The sequence below is a fragment of the Phalacrocorax carbo genome, chromosome 18, assembly GCF_963921805.1.
Source record: "Phalacrocorax carbo chromosome 18, bPhaCar2.1, whole genome shotgun sequence".
NCBI classification, from domain to species: domain Eukaryota; kingdom Metazoa; phylum Chordata; class Aves; order Suliformes; family Phalacrocoracidae; genus Phalacrocorax; species Phalacrocorax carbo.
In genome coordinates this window covers 6,922,630-6,946,189 of record NC_087530.1, presented here as the reverse complement: position 1 = coordinate 6,946,189, position 23,560 = coordinate 6,922,630, and the positions used below count along the sequence as shown (strand labels likewise).

At 51.8% G+C, this 23,560-nt stretch overlaps 2 protein-coding genes across 3 annotated transcripts; one reads left to right on the top strand and one right to left on the bottom strand.

Moving 5' to 3' along the window:
* Positions 1–14: 14 nt before the first annotated feature.
* On the top strand, positions 15–2,758 carry ENDOG (endonuclease G). 2 transcript variants are annotated; one of them, XM_064468858.1, is made up of 4 exons: positions 15–656; positions 1,198–1,307; positions 2,023–2,329; positions 2,451–2,758. In XM_064468858.1, the coding sequence occupies exons 1-3, from the start codon at positions 30–32 to the stop codon at positions 2,306–2,308; spliced, it is 1,023 nt and encodes a 340-aa protein (XP_064324928.1). In that variant the 5' UTR covers positions 15–29; the 3' UTR covers positions 2,309–2,329; positions 2,451–2,758. The 2 variants fall into 2 exon arrangements, with proteins under 2 accessions (XP_064324928.1, XP_064324927.1); XM_064468857.1 differs by having other exon boundaries at positions 2,023–2,758.
* A 393-nt stretch (positions 2,759–3,151) lies between these two features.
* On the bottom strand, positions 3,152–20,682 carry LOC104039552 (uncharacterized). The gene is made up of 27 exons (XM_064469075.1): positions 20,554–20,682; positions 18,450–18,571; positions 16,026–16,084; positions 14,899–15,049; positions 14,439–14,588; positions 13,985–14,071; positions 13,733–13,861; positions 13,269–13,389; positions 12,520–12,596; positions 12,175–12,264; positions 11,610–11,796; positions 11,312–11,388; positions 10,938–11,024; positions 10,447–10,507; positions 9,455–9,539; positions 8,799–8,862; positions 8,669–8,711; positions 8,340–8,459; positions 7,689–7,848; positions 6,956–7,045; positions 6,572–6,621; positions 6,201–6,331; positions 5,713–5,785; positions 5,258–5,356; positions 4,452–4,554; positions 3,733–3,880; positions 3,152–3,541 (listed from the first exon to the last, which is right to left on the bottom strand). Exons 2-27 carry the CDS (start codon positions 18,531–18,533, stop codon positions 3,467–3,469), a joined length of 2,601 nt encoding a protein of 866 aa, XP_064325145.1. The 5' UTR covers positions 18,534–18,571; positions 20,554–20,682; the 3' UTR covers positions 3,152–3,466.
* Positions 20,683–23,560: the final 2,878 nt, after the last annotated feature.

Below are 23,560 nucleotides of genomic sequence, written 5' to 3'. Positions count from 1 at the left end.
CCTCTGTCGCCGCCGGCGGGTCCCGGGAGATGGCGGCGGGGGAGCGCCCTCTCGCCCTTAAAGGGGCGACGCTGCCGCCGTGGCGCCCTACGGCAGGGACCGACCGCGCTCCGGGCAGCCGCGGCCCCTTTAAGCGGCGGCCGCTCCCGCGGGCGCAGCGCACGGCCATGCTGCGGGGCCGCTGGCTGCTGCCCGCCGCCTCGCTGGCCCTGGGGGCGGCCCTGGTCGCCCGCCGCCGCCGGGCCGAGGGCGATGGGGCGGAGGGGCTGCTGGCCCGCCTGCCCGTGGTGCCCGCCGTGGCGGCGGCCGGCGCGCCGGTGCTGCCGGGCTCGGGTCGGGCCGAGCTGACCAAGTACGGGCTGCCCGGGCTGGCGCAGCTGCGGAGCCGCGAGTCCTACGTGCTGTGCTACGACCCGCGGAGCCGCAGCGCGCTCTGGGTCATCGAGCAGCTCAACCGGGAGACGCTCGGCGGCGCCTCCGACCGCGCCGGCTGCGATTTCCAAGAGGACGACTCGGTCCATCAGTACCACCGCGCCACCAACGCCGACTACCGCGGCAGCGGCTTCGACCGCGGGCACCTGGCCGCCGCCGCCAACCACAAGTGGAGCCAGAAAGCCATGCAGGACACTTTCTACCTCAGCAACGTCGCCCCGCAGGTAGGACGCGACGCGGGTACCGGCTCCGCGCAGCCCCCGGGGCCCGCAGGGAGACTCGGCCCACCCGGGGCGGGCGGAGGGGGGAAGCCGGAGGCCTGGGAACGTCTCTGGCGCTTCCCTGTGTTTGTCCCTATGGCGGTTCAGGCAGAGAGGCCCCGAGGTGAGCAAGCTCACTCGGGGGTGCTGTATGGCCTGCTAAAGCGAACAGCAGCGATCCTGCAAATGCGCCCGCCTGCGCGCTCCTTTCAGGCCGTGGGAGACGCCGGTCAGTGCTGCTCGTTGCAGGAGCAAAGTTAAACAGGCGGATTAATGCTTGCAAAAATCATGGTCTGAGGCAAGCGGGCTCCGTTCCCGAGTGTGTGACCCAGGACCTTGCCATACGCAGTGACGAGAGCAGAGGTGACAGGGGAGATCCCTCTGGAAAGTGCCTGGGCCGCTGTGAGATGAGTTATAGAAAAGATGGGTGTTATTACTCTGAACAGTGAAGAAATTCCCCAGAGACTGACTTTTGCTGCCTCTGTTGCCCTGGTCGTGTTTCTAGAATCCTCATTTAAACCAGAATGCCTGGAATAACCTTGAGAAGTACAGCAGAAGCTTGGCAAGGAACAACAAGAACGTCTATGTCTGCACAGGACCCCTTTACCTGCCCAGGTAAACACAAGGGCCGAGCTGGGACCGTGCTTGAAAGAGGCGGCATGCTGGGAAAGGAAAGCAGGTTGAGGGGGGAGCAGCTGCTCCCAAATGGGAGTGATCTGCTAAAGCCCCATCAGTAGGTAAGCCCAGCTTTACACAGAGGTTCTGCAGAAAGGTACTTTCTTAGGATTAGTTTGTCCATTTCCCATTCAGCTGATTATTTTGTGATTAAAGGTGGATTTCTTCAGCTACAACATAACCAAGTTGCTTTTGTCTGCAGTCGTTAACAATCTCATAGTAGTAGATTACTAGATTATTAGATTAACAGATTAGATTGAAGACCCCTTCCCTGCGGAATAAAGCTTCTGCATTTTATTCCACAGACTAGTTCTCCATTTAAGAGCATAACTTTATTTATAAAGATCTTTACCTAGGGCTAAAGAGCAGCTGATCGCGTGCTGAGATCTCTTCAGCAGCAGGAAACAGCCTGGAAAGGCTAGTAAAGAGAGATAGCAGGGAAGGGATCTGGGGGGGAGCAGACCCAATACACAGCTCAGCCTCACTGTGTCACGTAGCTTCCATTTCAGCAATATTTTTAGACCCCTACTGCAGAAGTAGGGCTGCTCCCTGCCATGCTGTGGGGTGGGGGCTCACTGCCAGGGATGGTGGAGGGCTGAGGGGGTGGATGCGGCACCAGACGAGGAGGTGACATGGGATGTTGCTGTTGGTGCAGGATGGAGGCCGATGGGAAGATGTACGTCAAGTACCAGGTGATTGGGAAGAACAACGTTGCTGTCCCCACTCATTTCTTCAAGGTGCTCATCTTGGAAAAGGAGAGTGGGGAGATTGAGTTGCGCTCGTATGTGATGCCCAACAGCCCTGTGGATGAGAAAATCCCCCTGGAACAGTTCCTGGTTCCCATTGAGAGCATTGAGCGAGCCTCAGGGCTCCTCTTTGTCCCAAACATCTTGAAGAGAACAAGTAACTTGAAAGCCATCACAGCTGGAAACAAGCGTTGAACCTCAGCTAAACAAATCCAGGTACCCCCTGACAAGTGACTGACAGCAGTCACCTGCAGAATAGTTCCTTGTGCAATTTTAAATGTGAGAAATAAGAATCAAACCAATGCTTCTTTACCCTTCCCCTTGTTTTGCACAACAGTGAAACGCACACATGCAGTAGGTCTCAGGTCCTGCAGAAGGCTCCTAGGCACTTGACCCCATAGTATGTCTTTAGAATTTGCAGTATGTATGGAATGCACCCCTGTAATTGCTCCCTTTGAGTTGTGTTTGGCTCATTAAGACACAAAGGGAAGTTACTTTATTTCTGCTTTTAGCAGAGAAGAACGGGAGCAGGATGGGGGAACAAGATGGATGCAGCGGGAGAGGTTCCTGCCTTTCTGTGGCCGAAGGATTATATCATTGTTTTCTTTCAGAGGATGGTTTTAGCAGTAAAGCTTTGAACACTCACAGTATTGGTTCTTATCTGCTCTTACCAAAGCTCTGAATCTCAGCAGGAGGTGGGGGGCGACAGAGCCAACTTTCCCAGCTGCTTTCCTGTTTGAGCTCACTGTAGGTAGAGGTTCAGGCAGCATAGATGGAGCCAAATTGTAACAAGCTGTTGCTCATGTGCTTTAGTGCTAAGGTCCAGCTGAAGCGACAGCCCTTTCGGCTGTTGGGCAGGATGAAGCCTTGGAGTTGAAGGGGGGCCTGGGGGAGTCAGGCTGAGACAGGAACAGTTTCTTGGCATAGGATTAAGTTCTGCCTGCCTTTAAGTCTGAAGGCTACACTGAGCGTGCAGGATCTCTGGACACTGAGTGCCCACCCTCTACACCAAGACACACACACAGACTTCAAGGCAGCTGAGGCTCCATGTTGCTTTATTCCCCACCCCAGACATCTGGATTATTGAGACCCAGCCTGCTGCTAGGCTTGTTCCAGTGCTGAGAGGCAACAGCCAGCCCTTGGCTGGACTGTGGGGTCACAGGAAGGTACAGACTTACTAGTCCCAAAAGCAGCCAGGCGCTTGGTCAAGCAGCACTGCCAGCTTTAGTCACGCTGTGTCTTGGCCCCACCAGGCTCTTGCTTGGAATGATCTGCCCAGCAACCTGCATTTGAAGAGCCACTTCCTCAAGGCAGCCCTCAGCTGGTGGCAAGGTCAGTGGTTTCTTCCTTCGCTCAGCTGTCACTGGGTGTCTTCACAGCCTCATCGATGTGAGGTCTCAGTGCAGACAGAGAGATCAGCAGTGCTTCCTGGAACAGACCCAGGTGGCACTCATCAGAGAGCAGCGGTTCTGAGTGCCAGGCAAGCCGGCCGCTCTTTGCTGTGGTGTCATCATGGGGAGCGACATGTGGGCCACGTGTCACCGCCAGAGGCAGGAACGCAGCACTGCTCTGTGCACACAGGCATTGTGCCCCACCGCACCGTTAGCCACCTGCCCTACCTCTGTCCGGATGGTTCTGCTGCCTTGGCTGGGACAGGTGTTCAGGTAAAAGTCAAACAAGACGCTTGGGTCGGTGACCTCCAGGTTTGGGTCCACATCTACCCCAGCTTCCAAGCCCTCAAGACCTCCAAATACGACAAGGGCATGCCTAGGGGAGAGCAGAGGGACAGGGTGTGAGGGAAGACTGGATCTTAGCCCCATACCAGGGCAGATGCTACACGGTTTACACAGGAGAGCTGCTCATGTGCCTTGAACCTTCAAGTGGCTTAAGAACTGGCTTCACAGAAACAGTTCTCTTAACTTTGTCTGCAAGAAGCAGACTCATTCCTTTTGTTCAGGTATCTGGGTCTGTGTTCAAGCTCCTCTGTGCTGCTGAAGCAGGCAGCTGTGTCCCTTGCTGACAAGGCCTGATGCAGCTGCCTCCCTAAGAAAGCCCCACAGCACTTGGCCACTCTGACAGTGCCTGCTACCAACTCTAGAGAAACAAGAAAGGAATTGGCCTTGTCCTGGGGTACCTCCCCCAGCTTCTGTCATACAAAGGACTGTGCATTGGTACAAAAGGGAGCAGCAGAGCACAGGAGGGAGCCTGCAGACAAGTTTTGCACTTTTACCTAGGTGTGTTCCTGCCTGGCAGAACACCAAGGCCACAGTGCAGCTCTGCTGCCTGCACCAGGCTTCCCTGGGGACTCTGAGTAGGGCCAAGCAGGTAGGACACGAACCTGAAGGAGGGGAGAGTGGCCTGGTCCACAGAGCTGCCCCGCTCTGAGGTCCCAATAGAGAGGTCGTAGCCTTCCTTGAACGGGCACTCTGAAAAGACAGCACCTGGGAAACAAACACAATACGGGGTTATTCATGTGGCACCCTTGCCCATGCCGTGTGCCTTCTGGGGAGGCTGAAATACTCCACAGGTGAGTGGTAGCAGCAGAAGAAATTGCTTTTCAGTGCCACTGGCATATCAGGAGACAGAAGAATGATTCCTCTTTCCTACATAATTCCCTTGCTGCAGGAGTCTGGCACCATTCTCAACTGCAGCACTTTTTCCTCAAAATTCAAACAGGTGCCAGGAGCCATTCCTTGACTAATGGCTTACAATTTTCCTAGGAGGCCCAATCAACCAGAAGATGGGAAAAGGATTTTGCAGGGCTCTGGGGCTCAAATATCACTGTTGGCTTTGATGTATATGAGCAGGAGGTAGTTATCACGGAAATGGAGATACACTGGCTGGAGATGGAGAGCACCAACTCTCGTTGTCTGCTGCAATCTGGACATCTGGCACAGCAGTGAGCATAAGTACAGGGCAGAGCACTGGTGAGTGACTGGGGTGATTCATGCCACCAGCTTTAGCCCTTAAATTTCATTGCCACATGGCTGCTAGCTGCACGTGTAAGCTGCCTTTAAGACAAAAGGGATTTCAAAGAAAGAGATGTTGATGCGAGCTGCAGATGTGCAGCCAGTAGGCCTGAAATTGGTGTGGAAGCCCAGGCAGAGACAAGGCAGAGAGCAGAGAACCCCTGCAAATACTTACTCAAGCAGGACGCAAGGCGGACAGTGTAACCCCAGTACAAGCCTGACACTGTCCGAGGGTGGTGTGAGGACACCACGGTGCCTTTCCGCACTTTAGCTTCTGAAAGAGATGCACAGAGATTAACAACCCCTGTAATCTGCTAGACTTGACCAGCCACATATGGCAGTTTCTCCCAGGGTAGGACACCGACTTGGTGTGCAACTAAGAACTGTCCTTCTGAGCATGTTCTGGAAAGCATGCAAGTATGGTTGGGCTGTTTATTGTTGGTCAAAGAGCTGATAGTTCTTTCCAGTTAACTAGGGAGGTACAGTAAGGGTGTTTTTAAAATTGTATGTGAAGCGAAGGGAGTGTGGAGAGGTGTTGGGTACCTTTAAACATTAGTAATCTGAAGTAATGTGGAAGGACCAACTCCTGCAGGACTGAAGTTTACCCATGCTAATGGAGCAGTGGATTACCTGGCTTCTGGGGTTCCTCCAGGCGCACAGTGACTCGCAGACCAGGGTTCAGCTGTCTGTCAATCTGCACCTCCTGCAGTGACAGTCACCATCAGCATCAGACATTCTGGAAGCACTGGGGAAGGTGGGGAAGAAGGGAACCCTCTGAGGAGGTGGGGTCTGTTCTGGCCTGGAGCTGGAATAAGGAGCTCTGCGATCAGGGCCTGTGTGGTTCATGCAGTGCAGAGCAGGCTCAGGGTGGTTGGGTCAGCAGTCTAAGACTTATTTTGCTGCTCAGAGGTTCAACTCCAACAGTGAGGGGCTGGGATGGGCAGGCCTGCCGTGACTTGGGAAGCTATAACCATTAACGAGCCAGAAGGGACAAGACAGCAACAGCCCATGCCAGCCTGCTACGGCTTTCAGAAACTCAGCAGTACCCACCCTGCCTGCTTCAAATCTGCCAGAAAGACAGGGAAAATTGTTTTGGAATCTGTGGGTAACAGACATACCTTCTTCATCCCACAGTTAACAAAAGAGCCTTTGCCTGGCTTAGTTGGCCGGTCCAACACTATGCCTTCTCGGTACTCTGAATCCTCATCCACCCGCATGTGGTGGGGGCTGTCCAGGGGGTTGAGTAGCCCTAGAACAGCACAGAGGAAAGCAACTGCTGAAGAGAGAACACAGACTGTGGGAACACAGCTGTAAGTACAACTGCTCCGCAGCCCCCTCCCTGTCTGATCCAGCCTACCACGGCACAGCACCTCACCAATGCTCTAAAGTGGGGAAAAGTTTTTCAGTTCTGGGCATGCCGTGCAAAAAAAGAGCCAGAGCTCAGGAATGGGGAGCGAGCAGCCTGGGACAGAGGCAACCAAATCATTACCTGCAAACTGCAGATCTTCATGTTTTGGAAAAAAGGATTTCCTCAAGTACCTGTTATCAGAAAGAAGGTTCAAATGTGAAAACAGTTGTTTCTAGGAAATCCAACTCTCAATTCTAGCCCTGTTTGACTCAAAGGAGTCAAGTACAGAGAAGAGCATGTTCTGCTCCCTCAAGCCCCTGATCTACCACTAACATACTATGCAGGTTGTATCCTGCATTCACTGCTCTTCTTTTAAACTCCTGAACCAGACATGTGAAACAATTAGATCCTGTGTTCCTGCATAATTATGTGACACAAACAGAATTTGCCTCCTGCTCCCATAGCCTCTAGCATGATACCCTTGAAAGTCAGTTCTGATGCACCGTCTGACCATGGTGGACTTACTGAGGGCACTCCAAGTACTGCAGGATCCGAGCCAGCTGCACACAAGCCTTGCCTCTCCTCCCAATTCCTTCAAAGTCCCCCTCCACAGTCCTGAAAGAGAACGAGAACAGCCTGTGAAGTCAGCATGAGACAGTACAGCCCCACATGGCCGGGTCTCCAGAATACCAAGCCTTGCTCCTTAATCTGAAAATAGCAGCACCCTCCACCCATAAGAAATAGACAGGCCACCTTATAAAAAGGCTACTCCAGAGGCAGAGAATGTTAACAAACCATATTTGAAACTCTCTGTAAGCCAGTTATATCTCAGTTTTGCTTTTGTATTGACACAACCTGGCACTGGGATACTACTGAGCTGGATGCTACAGGATTGATGGCTTGGCCAGTTAACACAGATGCAGGTCCAGGCTGAAAAGCTGAAAGACAGGAATTTGTCTTCTGTAAGGATATAGGCATGCCCTGTCCCTCCGCAGCAAGATTTAAGAGTACAGGAGAACTTGACCTCCTGGTGCTTTGTCATCCCCATGCTGGGATAAGTGGTCCTAGTTGCCAAGACAGTCAAGTCAACATCTTTGCCCAACGGTATAGGGGTCCCTCTAATCCTGGCATTTGAGAGAGGCTCAAACGTTTGCTTGAGGTACCCACAGTTTTTTCCTGGTCTTAGCTTAATAAGAGGTTGAAGAAATACAAAGCAGAGAAGAAACTCCTCCTGCAGAACAAGGTGGCTCCTTCTTACTTTACATCTTCTCCATCCTCGTCAAACACTATGATCTCATCCACACAGAAGATGGTACAGGCCCGGGCAATCTGTCCAGCAAGGTACGTCCGCAGCTCCAGCGACTGAGCATTGTTCAAGATAGAGCCTGGCAGGGCTACACTCAGCGTGTAGTGACGCCCTGGGGAACAGAGTGCCATTATTAAGGTTGGAAAAGACCTCTAGGATCAAGTCCAACCTGTCACCCCAACACCCCCAGGCCTCCTAAACTATGTCCCCAAGTGCCATGTCTACACATTTTTTTATCACCTCCAGGGATGGTGACTCCCCCACCTCTCTGGGCAGCCTGTGCCAATGCTCAGAAGAGACCCACAGTGTGACAGCTGATGTACAGCATTTTATATACTACTTCAACTGCAGATGTGGCAGAGGGTAAAAAAAGCAACCTCAATTTCTTAGATTTTAAGCACAGGTTTTCTCTTAATGAAGGTTTCTTGTGCAGTGCTTGCTGCATCGTGTTCATGCTGGTTTATGCATGTGGATTGGCCTATATTGGATCTATCAAGCTGAGCATCACTTTTTCTATCAATGTGTAAAACTGAATGACTTTAATGACCAAGTTCTCCCAGCTCTCTCAGCCCAGGCCTCCCCACCGGCTCACAGCAACATCACCTTTGTCTTCCTTCTGCTCCTCCTGCTTCTCGGCTTGTTTTTCTGCCAGCTCCCGCATCCGCTGTTTCTCTAGTTTCTTCAGGAGCTTTATTTCCTTCCATTTTTTCTTCTCCGCTTTCCCTGGAATGGAGAACAGCACCTGGCTTCAAACCACGAGCGGCGAGCGCCCAGAGCGGGGCGGCACGGCCCCAGGGCCGCTGTGAGGGCCGCGCCGGGACACCGAGAGCTCGGGGGGGGCCTTCCCGGCCCCAGGGCCCCGCCGGGCACCCCCGCGGCTGCGGCCCGCTTCGCCGGCCTATCCCCAGCCCCCTGGGGGGGCCCGGTCTTACTCTCCTGCTTCCAGCGCCGCCAGTCCACCTTCCTCTCCTCAACCTGTGGGAGAACAGCGACCGTTACCGCCGGGCTCCCCTCAGGGGCCGCCCCCGGTAACGGCGGGCGCCGCTGCCACCCGCGCCCCACCTGCACCCGCTTGGCCGCGCCGCCGTCCGCCATCTTCCGCCCGCGCGCCCCGGCCACGCCCACCCTGCAGTCGTGATTGGCCGGAGGGCGCCGGTGCCCGCCCGCGGTGGGGAGGTGGCCGGCGTCACGTGAGCCAATGGCCAGGCAGGGCGGTGTTTAAGTCGCCTGCGCGGGCGGTCAAGCTAAGCAGGGACTGCTTCGTTCTGCGGGAGAATGGGTGACCTACGGGACTCCATGGGAGGGTGCGTCCTCATGTGGGTGTCTTTGCACAAGCACTGCCTGTGTGTTGGAGGATGGATGGGGGGAGGGAGGATGCACCCTGCGCCTTGCAAGGTGTGTTATGGCCCAGAGCAAGAGCCTGCACACGTGGGGATGTTGCAATTAATCTTCATGTTAATAATCTAATTGCATGGTGGTTTATCTGTTTCAGTGATTGCAGCTCTCCCAGCATTTGACACATGTGTGGGTGCAAAAGGACCTTCCACAGCACCCTTGCCTGCCCAGTCTTCACAGGCAGGTGAGACTGGGTGCAGCTTCTGTGGACGAAGGCAGGAGGTAGGTGTTTGCCTCGCTCCTGCGGGTCAGTGCAGCTCTGGCTCCGCAGGTATCGGTACTGCCAGCTGCAGCCCAACACAGAAAACCTGCAGAGCCGCTACCCACCAGCCTGGGTGGGACCAACGGCCACTGCTGCAGGATGCAATGCAGATGTTGCATAGGTGACTCCAGAGAGCTGCGTCAGCCCTATAACCATTACAGAGACATTTACTCTTCAATAATTGTAGTAGTTCCACTTTAATAATTTAACCGCCACAAATAGTTATCTCACAGTCTGTTGCACATAACTCCTGCGTGATTGATGATGCTGTTTCACATTGTTATCCAGGTTGAAATCAAGAGTGATGCAAGAATTACCTTTCAAAATGCTGCTTATGTTACCCCACTACCTACCAGCCGGGCGGGTGGGAGGCTGCGGGGGCCACCAGCAGCAGGGGCAGCCTGAGGCCGCTGTGCCTTTGCTCCCTGGCTGCTGCATGTGTGTGTCAAAGGCCTAAAGGTTTTACTTTGCAGCCTGGGAAATGCTGCCAAGCCCTGACAAAGTACCAGGGATGGTTTGGCAATAGCCAGGCTATTTATGAAATCCTATTTCTTGGGGGGAGCCAGTTACCGATTATACAGCCACCTTCCCCAGAGATGTGCGGGAAAAAAATAATGGGAAAATTGTTAATTATGGGAAAAAGCATTTCACTGGGTTTATAATTTTCAGGATCATAGGAATCAACCTACTGATGGGTGGTGATACTGCACAGTCCCGTGGGAACGTAGGTGCTGGCGGAAATGCTGTCCTGTGCCCTGGGGTAATTGAACGGGGATGTAGAACAAGACAAGTCACAGTAACCCCCCGGCATAGCCCTAAAGGTGGGTCCTGAAACACCTTTTCAGAATCTGGTGGTGGAAAAGATCTTGCTGGATGCATCCCAGAACTGATTATCAAAGTCTTTAAACATAAGAGGAAGAAACGTCGAATACTGATAGAAAATGTGGTTGAAAGCATCAAAGTGTGCAGCCAAGCAAAGCAAGTGGAAGAAGAGCGGTCATGGCAGATGAACACCAAGGAGAGCCTGGTTGTCGCTCCAGTGTGCTCAGAGACTAGTTTTTTCCTGTTTCCATTTTTGCAATATGTCATTTGCTGCCTTCAGTGTGGCTTCCTCCTAAACAAATACCTCAGGTTAGGTCAGTGGCTTCCAGCTGAATCCCCTTTTCCTTCATTGCAGTCATCATTCATATAAAAATCTCATTTTGGAACATTGCAAATACCCTGTGTTCAGTATGACACAGGCACAGCGATCTCTGGGGCAGACAGAGCCACTGGGCAGCTAAATGTAATGTACACCCAGAAGATACTTTGCCTTGACCAAGAAATGTGGGATGCTGGTGGGGCAAAGCTGAGGATGGCACCACCACACCTCCCATCCCTGGCTCCACTTGCATGTCCGCAGCAGGCAGTTGGACCAGCCATGATGCCATGCTCAGGCTGTAATGTCCAAGGTGCTCTGCATTTCTTCTTGGCATCTGTCTCATTAAACCAGCCCTGATTATTACTCCTAACCCTGCCTTCCTTTGTGCTGCCACATATCTCACCTTTGCGAAGCAGAACCGGATGAAATGGTCGTAGTTGTTCTTGTGAGCTCCACAGTAGAAAGCAGAGAGTGGGATGGCAGCAAGTCCCTGGGAAGGGGAAACACGTGGAGCTGAGGTCACTCTCTCTGGGCTGGCATGAAGCCATCTACTTATTGCTCACAAGTCTCACGGATGGGCTTGTAGATGCACTTGGTACCCTGTCTGCTCAGGCTGCCAGAGTAGAGGCCAACTGCTGGCAGACACCCCAGGCACCCCCGGGATGAGCTGCCGGACCTGGCAGTGGTGTTATGCTGCTGGCTCCCATGAGCGCAGCCAGTGGGGAGGGCACAAACCTGCCCGGGGCAAATGCAGCAGAAAAAGCCAAATGCATTTACCTTGTTCTTGACCATCCACTTTGCAAATCTGGAGTCATAGGGCTCATCTGAGTCGGGAACATCAGGGACATCAGATTCTGCAGGAGAAACACAGCAGTGCAGAGGTGGGGGCTGCTGCTGTGTGCCTCAGCCAAGTCCCAAACCCACAGTCTGTGGGAGCTCGGATGGGAAACCCGCTATTGTCCGTCCCTGCTTTGCTGGTGGTTTATGCAGGTTCCTGTCCCTGCTAGTGGTAGCACTCCAAGCTGGCCCCCCATAGTCGGCCCTGCCTGAGCAAAACCACAGCTGTGTGACTCACTGAACTTGGAGATGTCTGCCACCAAGAAGTAGGTGCCCTCAGGGATGATGGGTTTCATGCCCACAGCATCCAGGCTCTGGACCAGCCAGTCTCTCTTCTGCTGCAGCTCGTTGGGCAGTTGGACAAAATAGCTTTCTGGTTTCCCATAGAGCTCGAGCTCCCTCTGGAAACCCTGAGCCACAGCCTCCTGTGATGAGAGAGGAACCCGGTGAGAAGATGGTTAAGCTTGCTTGAGAGCCAGTGTCTTTGCTCTGACGCAATTCACAGGTGATTAGGGAGCAGGGGGTGATTTCTCATTGCACCAAGCCAAGCTCTCTGCCTTCAGCCCCTCCAAATGGACCCTTGGATTTGTGAATGCAAAATACGGAATATACCCCAGGCAGGCTGGACTTTCCCCTTCCTCCCAGGCACAGGGTGACTGCAGGGAGAGAGGAAGGAGCCTCTCCAGGGCACCACACATCACCCTGTCTGTGTCTTTCAGGTCAGCCATTGCCAGAAGGACCTTCTCTCACCACTGCTTTGGTGGGTTGGGAATTGTAGGGGCAGCCGCAGGGAGCCACCTTACCTGGGCAACCGTGGCGCAGTGGTACACTGAGTTTTGGTGCACGGTACGGAGGTGCTGCAGCAGCTGGTTGGGTCCCACGGTCCAGCCGACCTGTGGCCAGGAAAGGAGGAGGAAGGTGGTAAGTCTCTGGGTACCTGCTCGGGCTCCCCTTTATTTGCCTGTGCTGGCTTCATTCTATTTTCCAGACAGGCCTATTGTAAAGCAGCTTTGGTATTTTCAGACCTGACTCAAAGCTGAGTATCTGGCAGCAGTGTCATCAGTGCTGTGCTGTGGCAATGGGACTCACGCCCTGGAACAAAGGGTTGGGGATGGGGTGACAACAAGGTGCCCCACAGGGGAATTCACCTTCCATCCAGTGGCACTGAAGGTTTTCCCAGCACTCCCGATGATCACCGTGCGGTCCCACATCCCTTGCAAGCTGGCTGGCAACAAAACAAGAGACGCAGTGATGGCAAAGCTTAGCGTGCTTGCTTTGGGCTGCATTAATAACGTGGTGGGAGCTCTTTGCCCACCATAACCCATGGTGGCCTCTTGTGTTCACAACATGTCCTTCACTTGGATGAGCCTCAAAGCACATCCCAAGCAGGCAGCCAGGTTTCTCAAGAGCATCTCTCTGTAATTAAGTGTTTTGCTACGCATGTACCCAGCTGCAGGGGTTCCCACACGTGCCGAGCACCACCACCCTGCAGCAAGGCGATTGCTTGTTACGGCAACAGGAAGAACAGGCCTCTGAAATCATGTTGAAATGGATGTCCCAAAATTATAGACACCAGAAAACTGTGGTTTTACCACATGTGGGAAAAAGATAGTTTCTCTGGAGCCAAAGGGCTCTCTGCTCTGGATCTCACGCTGTGAAACCAACACTCTGTTTCCTCTGCCTGGCTCTGGAATTTGGGGCTCCAGTTTAAGACCTGGTTTGGAGGCTGAGACTGAAGTGCAGCAAAATACCTCTAATGGGGATACATGCCTGGTAGACCTGTGCATGCAAGCAGCCCATGTCATAGCCAGGCGACCCCAATTAAATCACCAGTTCCCTCCCTGAAGATGCCGTACCCAGAGAAGACACCCAAGCTCAGCCAAACCATTCTCCATACCGATGCGGATGTGCTGCTTCCTGTCGTAGACCAGCCACTCGTACACTTCATCGCTGATGCACAGGATGTCATGCTTCACGCACAGGTCTGCAATGAGCTCCAGCTCCTCTCGGCTGAATACCTGTGGCAGGCAGGGAGTGGAGCAGAGTTGCAGCAGGGGCACTTCTGGGGCTCCTGCCTCTCCCTGCCACTGTGCAGAGGCAGCATGCCCTGTCTGTACCATCTCCCAAGCCACAGTGGGCAGCAGCTGGCTGCAATGGTCTAACAGGGCAAAGCCACTGCTGGCACAAAAGACCAGGCTTAAAAACACCAAAAGAGTGTGTGCAGAGTGCAGTGCTGCCACGACACCCATTTCCCTTATGTGCAAGGAAGGTCAAGTCACTGCTACACTGCAAATGTGGCTGGGAGAGCTGTAGCACTCCAGCTACTTTCAGGGCCAGCCACAGCAAGGCCAGAGGCGTTACCTTGCCCAGAGGGTTGTTGGGTGAGTTCAGGACGATGGCTTTTGTCCGTTCACTGAATTTAGAAGCCAGTTCAGCTGGGTCCAGCTGCCAGTCTGCACTAGACATCAACTTTCCATCTTTAGGAGCTTTCTAGAGAGAACAGAGGGGAATCTTGGCTTGCTTTGTTACCTCTGCACTTTGCTTACCACTCACCTCTTCGCTCACTTTGCCACGACTCTTCCCTCCTCACCAGCTTTGCTCCGACCCACTCACCGGTCTCAACGGGACAAACACAGGCATCCCACCAGCCATTTTCACCATTGGCTCATAGCAGTCAAAGAAGGGCTCAATGATTATCACCTGGAAGAAAGGGACATGCCAACACCCTCCTGGTCCTGCTCAGACCTTCCCTGATGGTTGCAGAAAGCAATGGGAGGGACGGGAAATTTTAATCCCTGAATTATTGTAGTGGAGAACATGCCTTGCCAGTGAGCAGTGTCAGGGAAGAACAGCATCATTCAGGGCAAAAGGGTTTTTGACTTATGCTGAAATGAGACACTGCCCTGCAGCAGAGAGGTTTTTTCCTTTGGAAGCTCAAATATTGGATAAGGGGATAAAACCTTTCTGCTTTACAAAAGCATGTAAACCTACTCCTGGCAGACCCACAGCCAGGAAGGGCTCTCCTGGGGGAAGGCTGCCTGTGCAACAAGCCCAAATCTTGGGTTACCTCATCGCCTTCATCAATGAAAGCCTGGAAGCAGCAGAAAAGGGCCTGGTACGCTCCCACAGTCACCATCACATTGGTCATTGGATCCAGGTCTCGTCCAAGCAGCTTGCCAAAAAACTGGGCTAGGATCTTCACCAGAGGTGGGTGGCCCTGTGGGGTGAGAGGAGGGGTGGGATTTGGGTTGCAGAAACCTCCTAAAACACGGATGAGCCCTTGGAAGGTGCCTGGGCAGCCAAGCACCCTGTGACCGAGAGTGCAGGGCATCTTCCAGCTTGGCTGCTCCAAATGCCTTGGTAAAGCAGGGTATTACAGCCCTGGGTGTGGGGGCCCTGGGCTGAGGCTGGATGCGTGTTTTGCCTCATGGTTTGCCCTGTTTATTGCTGCCTGATGAGCCCTGAAGCAGCCAAGGCTAATGGAGAGTGAGGGGGGTATTGCTGAGGAGGGGGTCCTGTCCACGCACAAAGGCACGGGTGTACTGGTGCAGCATGTGGTTCTCCCTGCTGAGGGCTCTCGCAAATGCCTCCTTCAGAAAGTCCGGTGGGGAAAAGTCAGGGAAGCCCTGGCCCAGGTTCACTGTGGAGTAGGTGGCAGCCAGTTTTACAAACTCCACCCTGGAGAGAAGAAAGGAAGAGAAAGACAAGCAGTTACAGAGGGTCTGGGCAGCACTCTGGCACCAGCTCTGCTTGCCAGCATCCGTTTGGAAGTGAGTGAGGGTGATGTCCCTCCTGCAGAGCCATCCTGTTGCTCACAGGTGGACAGGACCAAGCACAGGTTATTTCAGACACATTTCAATTAAAGCAAGGACGAGCCACAACTCTACTCAGGGGTGGTTTTAATTTGTTCTTGAAGGAAGCAGCCATTGTGTTGTCTGGGTGTGTGGTTGCACCTGAAGCCACGCACCACTTCTGATCAGACCAGACTGAGCAGGAGAGGTCTCAGAGGTTTTCAAGCGCATACCTGTTCTGCAAAATTTAGCAACTAGACACTGTGAAGGCCTCGTCAGAGGAAAAGGCAGGCTGAACTCAGTGCTTGTATCACCCAAGAGTCGGCTCATCATCAGTTTGTAGCTTGAAACCAGGCCAGCAGAGCTCTGGGGAAAGCCTATTTAAATATCTTCTTCAAGCATGTAGTTTTCCCAATGCCATACTGTGCCTGGCAGGCTGGGAAAGGCATCTGCAGCATCCCTTGGCCTGCCTCTCTGTTTGCAGTGCCCTAGGGTGGCCTTGAAGCAGGCACCAGGCTGCAGCCAGTGTGCTGCAGCCACTTGGCTTAGATTTGGGTGCTGCTGGGATCAAATGTGTGGATGGGTCGAATGGAGTGCAATGCACTAGAAAGGTGCTTCCGCCTGCCTTCCCGCAGGATGCTGTGGGACACCTGATATGGCATCAAGTGTGACCGCAGGTACAGAACTGAGCCAGGGTGAAGTCCCCCAGGACGAACTTGCCCTGATGTGCTTCCTGAACAAAAATGCAAAGCAGCCCAGGGAGACTGCTGCTCTGTGCTGTGGGCTGCAGTGGTTTCAGTCTGGTGTTAGGCTGCTTAAACCACATCTACCACCAAGATAAACCAAATATTCTCTTAACTCACCATACATTCTTATCTATTCCCTCCAGCCTCCGAGCTTGCACTGGCCTTAACATTTTTGCCTGCAAAGAGAGAGAAAAAAAGTGAGTTTGAAGCTTTTACTAATGGCAACGGGACCACACGCAAAGGAAACGTGGCCTCCCCAGGTGTGTTTTTCTCAATAGAAGGTGTGCCTTTTAATATTGCTTCATGGATTGTTGCTGACCAATGTCAGAGCAGTAATGCTGTTGCAGTGGTTTCTGGAAAAAGCTTCACACACTTTTTATGAAAGATCAAACAGACAAGAGCTGGCAGAGGAGGATGTTTCATTTACAAGTTTCAACAAGAATTGAGAAAACAGATGAACAAAGGCAGTGTGTGTACGCTCACTGGGGAACTGGCAATGCCTTAAACCTCATTTTCAGTTGGAATAAATCATGGGGTCAAACGAGCTCAGCCAAGCTGTAATAGCCAGGCCAATGACCCTCAACCTCAGGTTTTTGCCTTCCATAGCCTCTCTTGTCCTCTATTGGAAAGATCTTATTTTCTACAGGCCACAAAATATCCCCTTTTCCTAGAAGAAAAAGCTTTTTTTATTCCACACTGCTCTAAGGAGTAGCAGAAGTAGTATTTGCTGCTTTGTCCTGCGGAAGGCCTTGGTGAAAGGAGTAGCTTCAGATCCTAAACAACATGTTGGTTTCTGCACCTCAAGTTCGTGGCAAAACCAGCAGCTGGTTACAGCCCAGAGGGGAGCACAGCACACAGGTCAGTCTGATGTACAGAGACACCAAGGTACCATTCGCCTGAGTGATATGTAATTCCCACATGCATCATGGCTAGGGGTGGTGGGAAGGACAGTAGGAAATATTGAGAGCAAAATCTTCCTTCCAGTCAGATAAGCACAGTGGGAGAAAGTCAGATGTGCTTGATGGGAATTTATCATGAGGACAATGAAAAGCAGCAGAGGCAGAATAACTCAACAGTGTGGGGAAAAGGTAACCCGATAGCGAAGGGATTGGAAACCAGAGACAAATGGTGCTCAATGCACCAAGAAAAGCCAATGCGGGGACATGAGGAGGGTGTGTCTGAAGCAATGAGCCAAGAGAACTGTTGTCACCATGGCAAATAAATTACATTTGAACAGGGACAAGGAGGTCATGTGCAAACAGCTGAGGTGTGAGATGCAGAGCCAGGATGTGAGGGGACAGGGTGGTCTGTGTGCTGCTGTGCCAGGATGGTGGTGGGGATACCACTTCAGCTACCCTCCCCAGGCTCAGCTGAAGTGGTAACTCCCCACTTAACCTGCTCACCTCTGCTCTTGCCAGAGGGCTGCACCAGAATTTGAAAAGTGCCCCAATGTTATTTTGTGTTGAGGTCTTTGGATTTTTATACAGCTTCAGCCCTCGTTAGGGATCTTTGCAAATAACTTGCTGAGGAGCCCTGTGTTTCAGAAGGCACTGGATGGACTTTGAGCTCCCTCATGGTGCCAGGCAGGTAGCCAAGGGTAAGCAGAAGTCGCTGCCTTCTCCAGTTCCCTGCTTTGCTGTTTCTGCACAAGCTCATGGATATTACAGTCAGCAAGATCCAGTCCCTGAACTGATTTTGGTGGGAGAAGGATTCGTGGCTTGGGAAGTAAAAGATAGCTGGAAGTGAAATATTAACATCTCCAGTGCTGTTCTCTTGCAGTGGGGCTGCCATTGGCCACTGTCCAGAGAATTTAACATCTCAAGTGTGATGGGGGTCAGTGGGAAGGAGGTGCTTTAAGCCTAGAAATTTCCAGTTCTGAGGAGAGGCCTTGTCTCCTCCAGCCCTTTCAGAAAGGAAAATGACAACTACATTCTTCTTTTGATGTCCTCCCCATCCCATCCCCAGCCTGCATGATGCTGTGTGATGGGTGGCTGCCCATCAGGCTGGCGAGCAACACAGGCTTGGGGCCATGCAGCCCCCGAGTCTGTTCCAGCCTGTTCTGCTCCCTAAACCAAACGACGTGTTTCTCCAGTTGCAATTTGCCTGGCAGTCAGACAGGATATTTGAGTGCAAATGGAGAAGACTTACTGGTCACAACCTTCAACCACTGACACCCTGCTGCACATGATTTCCTTGCTCTGCATGTTTATATCTCCAAGAGGGATGCTGATATTTCCCAAGTACTTTGCGACCCAAGAGGCTTTAGTACAAGAGACCATCAGGCGAGGCAACCCCACAAACAATGAGCTTTCTTCTGTATGAAGAATATTCCTTGCTTATGAGATGTTCCCTTTAAACAGGCTACCTGGAAATAAGCAGGTACAGAGGAGATTGCACCAGTGTAGCTTTTCCTGGCGTGCCCTATCTGCCATCGCTGCCAAGGCTAGCTCCTGGGCAGTGAGGTCCCCCAGGCTGCACACCACTGCAGCCTGAGCCAGGGACCAGCCTGCTGGCCAGACAGTCATGCTGGGCATTCAATACCTCGCTGGAGTATGAGCTATATCCAGCACTGCTCTTCCTCTCCAGCAAGAAGTGACGCAGAGACGGTCCTGCTCTCCTGAGCATGCCACGGCTCCTGCTGTCTCACGCCTACGGGCACGGACCTGCATTTCCCCCGGACACAAAGCAGAGGGGTGAGACAATCGCTCCACGGCTGCAGGAATAAAGCAAACGCTCCATGTTCCTGGGAACGAGGCAAGTCCAGACCCAAAGACCCAAAGCTGTGGTTATCTTGCCACAGAAAGGAAAAGGGGGAACGAGCTGCTTTGTGTGTTGTCGCTGCAACGTCAAACAGCCCTGGGACTGTACTTTGTGCCCATGACACACACAAAGTCAGTATCACAAGGGCAACTATGGCTTCTGCCTCCTCTCCCCAGTTCCAGGCTCCCCCCACTTTCCTCTGCACTGGGGGGAGCGGTACAGACACCAGTAAGAGGACATCCTCTGGGAATTCAGTGTTCAACATCAGCTTCCCATCCAGTTTTATTGATTCCAGGTATCTCTTGCCTCTGCTTTTCCTCCCTGCAGCACCTCCACCTTCCCCACTGGTGGGGCTGTGCCTTAGCAGGGTCTGTTTAAACACCCCAGCCTCTTGAGGTGGGCAAGTGAAACAAGGGGCCTTAGGGATGTACACTGGGCAAACCTACTCCGCGCAAACCCATCTCTTCCTCTTCCTTCATGTTCTTAAGGTTACAAACAACAAAAAAAAAATCAAAGCAAGAGCGCTGCTGTTTTTGAGAATCTCTGGCCTGTCAGCTGCTGCAACTCCAGGGTGTTTAGTCACAAGTTTTATTCTGATTAAAAGATGTCAGCTTCCACCTCCAAAGTGATTTCGGTGTTTACCTTTCCATCAGGGCCCCAAAGAAATTAATTTCTGTGCCTGATGCAGCCTGTTCCTTCACCTCAGGTCCCCTCAACTATTTTACAGCATTGCTTAAACATGCAGTATTTAAGCTAAAATAAGTTTATGTTTTGTTAGGTAATTGAGATAAAAGCAGTGAGTCTGGAGGATGCGTCCACCTTTATTTTGACCAGCCATGGATTAATTTACTTAGCTGCTAAAAAGTAAATTAAAAAAGGTTTGAGGCTGGTCAGCCCACACGTAAGTTCTCAGTACTGCTAGGAGCACCTTCCATCCTTACATGCGGGATGTGAATCCCCACAGTTTCCATTTTGTGTTATTTTTTTGTGTTTGCACTAAAGTGCAAAGCAACTGCCAGCTAGGACCAGTGGGGTTTTACGCCGCCTTGCCCAGGTGGGAAAAACCAGCACAATTTATGAAAAAACGGGAAGCTACAGCATAATATTGCTCAGAACTGCAAATTACACACCTTGTCCCTGTGTATGGGATGGCTGCATGTCAGGGACGGACACTGAGATGTGGGGGGACACTGCTTTGGGATGCAAAGCAAATGAGTGCTGGAATGAGGGGGCTAACCCTGCAGGTGACAAAATAGAAGTGTGGCAGTAAAAAGAGCTTAAACAGATTACAGAAAACTACAGAGCTGGTGTAAGAGCTGTGCACACTGCTCCTGCAAAAGAGCTAGAGGCAGCATCATCGGCAGCAGCCGACCGGAGCTAGGGCAGAGAGCTCTGCCTCACCTCCCCAGCCCTGGACAACGTTTTGGAGTGGGGTCAGCCACCAGAGAGTCAAAAAGCCTGGGAAAGGTTCAGGGAGCTTCTCACCTGGTTGGGCATTTCAGGCTGTGCTCTCTGCGAGGGAGCCGGGGCATGTCTTGCCCTGGCAGGGTGCACAGGACCAAGCACACTAAGGGTTTCAGAGGTGACAGCTGAAAGGTCACTGCAGGAAGCAGTCTCTAACCACCTCCTGCCCTCCAGCCTGTGGGCACCAACCATCTCCTCTGCCCCGGTGCTCCCCAAGCACCTCCACGGTGCTGGCCAGCCTGGCTGCTCACAGGACCACCCAAAAGGCTTTGGGGACAAGGGTCCCCCTGAATGCATCATAACATGGGGCGCAACACCACTGTGGGAGCATGGGCGAATGCAGCACCAACAGCCAGCAAGCGCACGCACGTAGGCGCAAGGCAGCTCCCGGAAGGGATGGTGGGGAGTAAACACGACTTACATGAAGCTGGGCCACACTGCCTTACGTTGAGAAAGTCTGGCACAACTGCCCAGGCTGCATTTGCACACATGCCGTCCCAAGCGTGTCCCTGAAATACTTCATCTGCAGCTGGAACTTCCTGGGAGGAGTCAGAGAGGCTGCAAGAAGGCAGGAGTCGAGCTACAACAGTCTGATGGGAAGAATCGTACCGGGCAATGGAAGATCCCAGATTGCTCTCTAAAGCACCAGGGTGAGGGAGGAGAGGGCTTTTGGGAGCAAGTCCCTTCCTCCTGGAGGCTTGGAGCCAGAGCTGCCAGAGGATTTTGGCTGCCTGGGAAAATATCCCAGCATGTTGTTTAGATGGAAGCTCGTACTGGCATAATTATAGCAGGATAATTTTTGTGGTATGACTATAATAACTTTGGCATGGCAATGGCAGGAAATTTCCTGCTGAGTGAAGCCTTCAGTCATTCTGGAAAATTAATTTTTAAATCAGTCAGACACTCTCAAAAATTTCACCCTGCAGGCTTGATATTGTTAGAGAAGAGGCTGGATTACAGGTACAGGAGGTGAAGGCATCAGGGTTAGGTTCATCAGAGGATAATGACCTACCATCACGACACAGCCTAAAGCAGGATCCTGCAGCATCATCCAACCCCTGGGCTGTGGATGGGCAGGGAAACAGATAGCAACCTCAGGGCGGGTTTCAGTGCGTGGATGCAGGAGCTGAACTCACCATCACTCGTTTGAGAGGTGACAATTGCTCAAGGGAGGCATAGAGAGCAAATTGGCCTCTCTCAGCTTCCCTCTTCCTTTTGTGACAAGGCTTTACATGCACTGATGAATCAGGTCATGTAGCTCCCTTGAGTGAGTAATTACTGCCTCCCTTTCACAGTAGGAAAAAGTGAGCCACAGGGAAAGGAAACAGCTGACGTCCACTGTGCCAAAGGTTTCCAAATCCTATCCCAATGTCCGGCCACTGGGCTCACAGCATCCCCGCCATGACTAAGTGAGAGGGAATGTCAGTGCAGGCAGAGGCAAACTCTTTGTTTTCTAAACTTCTGTTTAACTCAAACACTGATACAAACAGATGGAAGGAAAACTTGTGTTTGCTTCCGTAAGAATGTACACAGCACATCCTGAGCCATCTAATAGCTCAATGCCATTTTCTCCTCTCCCTCCTGCTGCCCTCACTATGCTTTCTTTGCCCCCTGCTCTGCCAGGTTTGCACCTTCCCTGGTTGTTGTTTGTCCCTGAGTTGAGCTCACTTGATTAGCTAAATTAACAAAAAGCCAAACTGTGAGAAAAGTGGACAGTTTTCTGTAAGGTCCGTGAGTTGAACTGACTCAGGGCAGGGTGGGTGTGAATGCTAAAGGCACTGCAAGGAAATAGAGATCTGGGTAGGGACCAGAGCACAGAGGAGTGGGGAGAAGAAGGGATGGACAAGAGCATAAGCCCCCACCTTCTTTGGCAGGATTTGGCATTTATATTTGTTCAACAGTAACATGTAACTTCACCTTGATGTCCTCTTGAAATTCAGCAGAAATTGGTGTATAATATGCAGGCAGAGAAAGGACGCTATCTGACCTTCCTGGAGTTTGTGCTGTAAAACTTGAGGAAAATTAGGACCCTCTCTTTCTTCAGGCCATTTTAATTTAACAAGTGCATCTAGACATGAAAAATTCTTCTTAATGATTTTTTTTTTTAATCTAGTTACTGCACTGGGCTGGTGAATGTCTACAACACTGTCCCCTGGCAGGTGGGATCATAGCTCCTCAGGTACAGGTCCTGTGCCTATTGCTACAGGAGGATGCTAAGACCTATAATGTTCCTAGAAAGCCACAGATATCCTTGTTTTACTATAGCAGTGATCATTGGTGTATACAAGTTAAAATTGGCTGTACTTAACCACTCAGGACTGCCTCTTGTACACTAATGAAATTTTAATGAATGCCTTTGAACCATCCTTTATGAATTTTTTAAAAAATGATGCTGCCCAGGGTCCTCCAATGAGTCAGCCAAATGAAAATAACCATTAGTGAATCAGCCTGCTTTTTTCAGGTACCACAAAATTACTGTTGGATAGATCTTTGTAACACACAGATGTTACTATTCCTGCTGTGAGGAAACAAACACTGTATTTTTTAGTGGCCTTAGTTCGGTGAGCTGTTGTTAGAGAAATGGAATGGGGTTTTCAAAATATTCCACTTTAGAAATGTCACATAGGTTAGTTCTTAAAGAAAAAGTCATAAAAGCTGCCATTTAAACTATTTTCATTCTGTTATTGTTAACTGGCTGACTAGTGCTGACACTAGTCATATCCACTATTTTTTATTTGAGGCATCCTGTGAGATGTTCACCAGGTTTTCTCCACTGATCTGGACCATGTGCCTCTGGCCCCAAATATGGGTGATATCTGTGGCCTTGGTTGTTGCTCAGTGATCTGAAAGATTGGAACAAGGCATGCATCAGCGTTTTGTGCTGGCGTGGGTATGTGAGAGGAGGAATTGGTGGCTAGGCCTGGGCTGTGTATCATCCCTCCTGCACAGGGCACAGCTGCAGATTGAGGCAGATGAAGCTGATTTTAACTGTTTGGGAGCTAAGGAAAGGGTTTAATGTCACCTGAGAGGAGGTAGGGCCCCGGCAAGGAAAGGCACTGCCTCCTTTTTGTCTGTGAGCCTGGAGGTAATGCACACCAGTTCCAGGCAGCTGAGTGGATGGTCCTCTCAGGGCTCCTCATGGCTTTAACCATGCTGAGGGGCTAAAACTGAAATGACGTGATGTCAGGGCATGCAGCTATAATTTTTTACCCTTCTGTGTTTTCACAGCAGTGACACCAGTCTGAATCAGGGCCTGAAGCTGTCCTTGGCAGGTCTAGCTTTCCTCCCTGTTCTTCCTGAGGGACAGAAGGTACCATCCATCAGCGCCACAGGCTGCAAGAATGAGGTGCTGTACACAGAATTACATTAAATGCAATAAGGATGGAAGGCTTGATGATAGTGTCCAGAGAAGGGTAACAAAACTGGGG

Excerpts from the sequence above, each read along its gene's own strand:
- ENDOG (XM_064468858.1), top strand. The coding sequence starts at position 30 with ATGGCGGCGGGGGAGCGCCCTCTCGCCCTTAAAGGGGCGACGCTGCCG. Across the intron at positions 657-1,197 it reads TCAGCAACGTCGCCCCGCAG|AATCCTCATTTAAACCAGAA; the intron begins GTAGGACGCGAC and ends TCGTGTTTCTAG. Across the intron at positions 1,308-2,022 it reads GGACCCCTTTACCTGCCCAG|GATGGAGGCCGATGGGAAGA; the intron begins GTAAACACAAGG and ends CTGTTGGTGCAG.
- LOC104039552 (XM_064469075.1), bottom strand. The coding sequence starts at position 18,533 with ATGCTCAGGAGAGCAGGACCGTCTCTGCGTCACTTCTTGCTGGAGAGG. Across the intron at positions 13,390-13,732 it reads CCAACAACCCTCTGGGCAAG|GTATTCAGCCGAGAGGAGCT; the intron begins GTAACGCCTCTG and ends TGCCTGCCACAG. Across the intron at positions 5,357-5,712 it reads GGAGGAACCCCAGAAGCCAG|AAGCTAAAGTGCGGAAAGGC; the intron begins GTAATCCACTGC and ends CATCTCTTTCAG.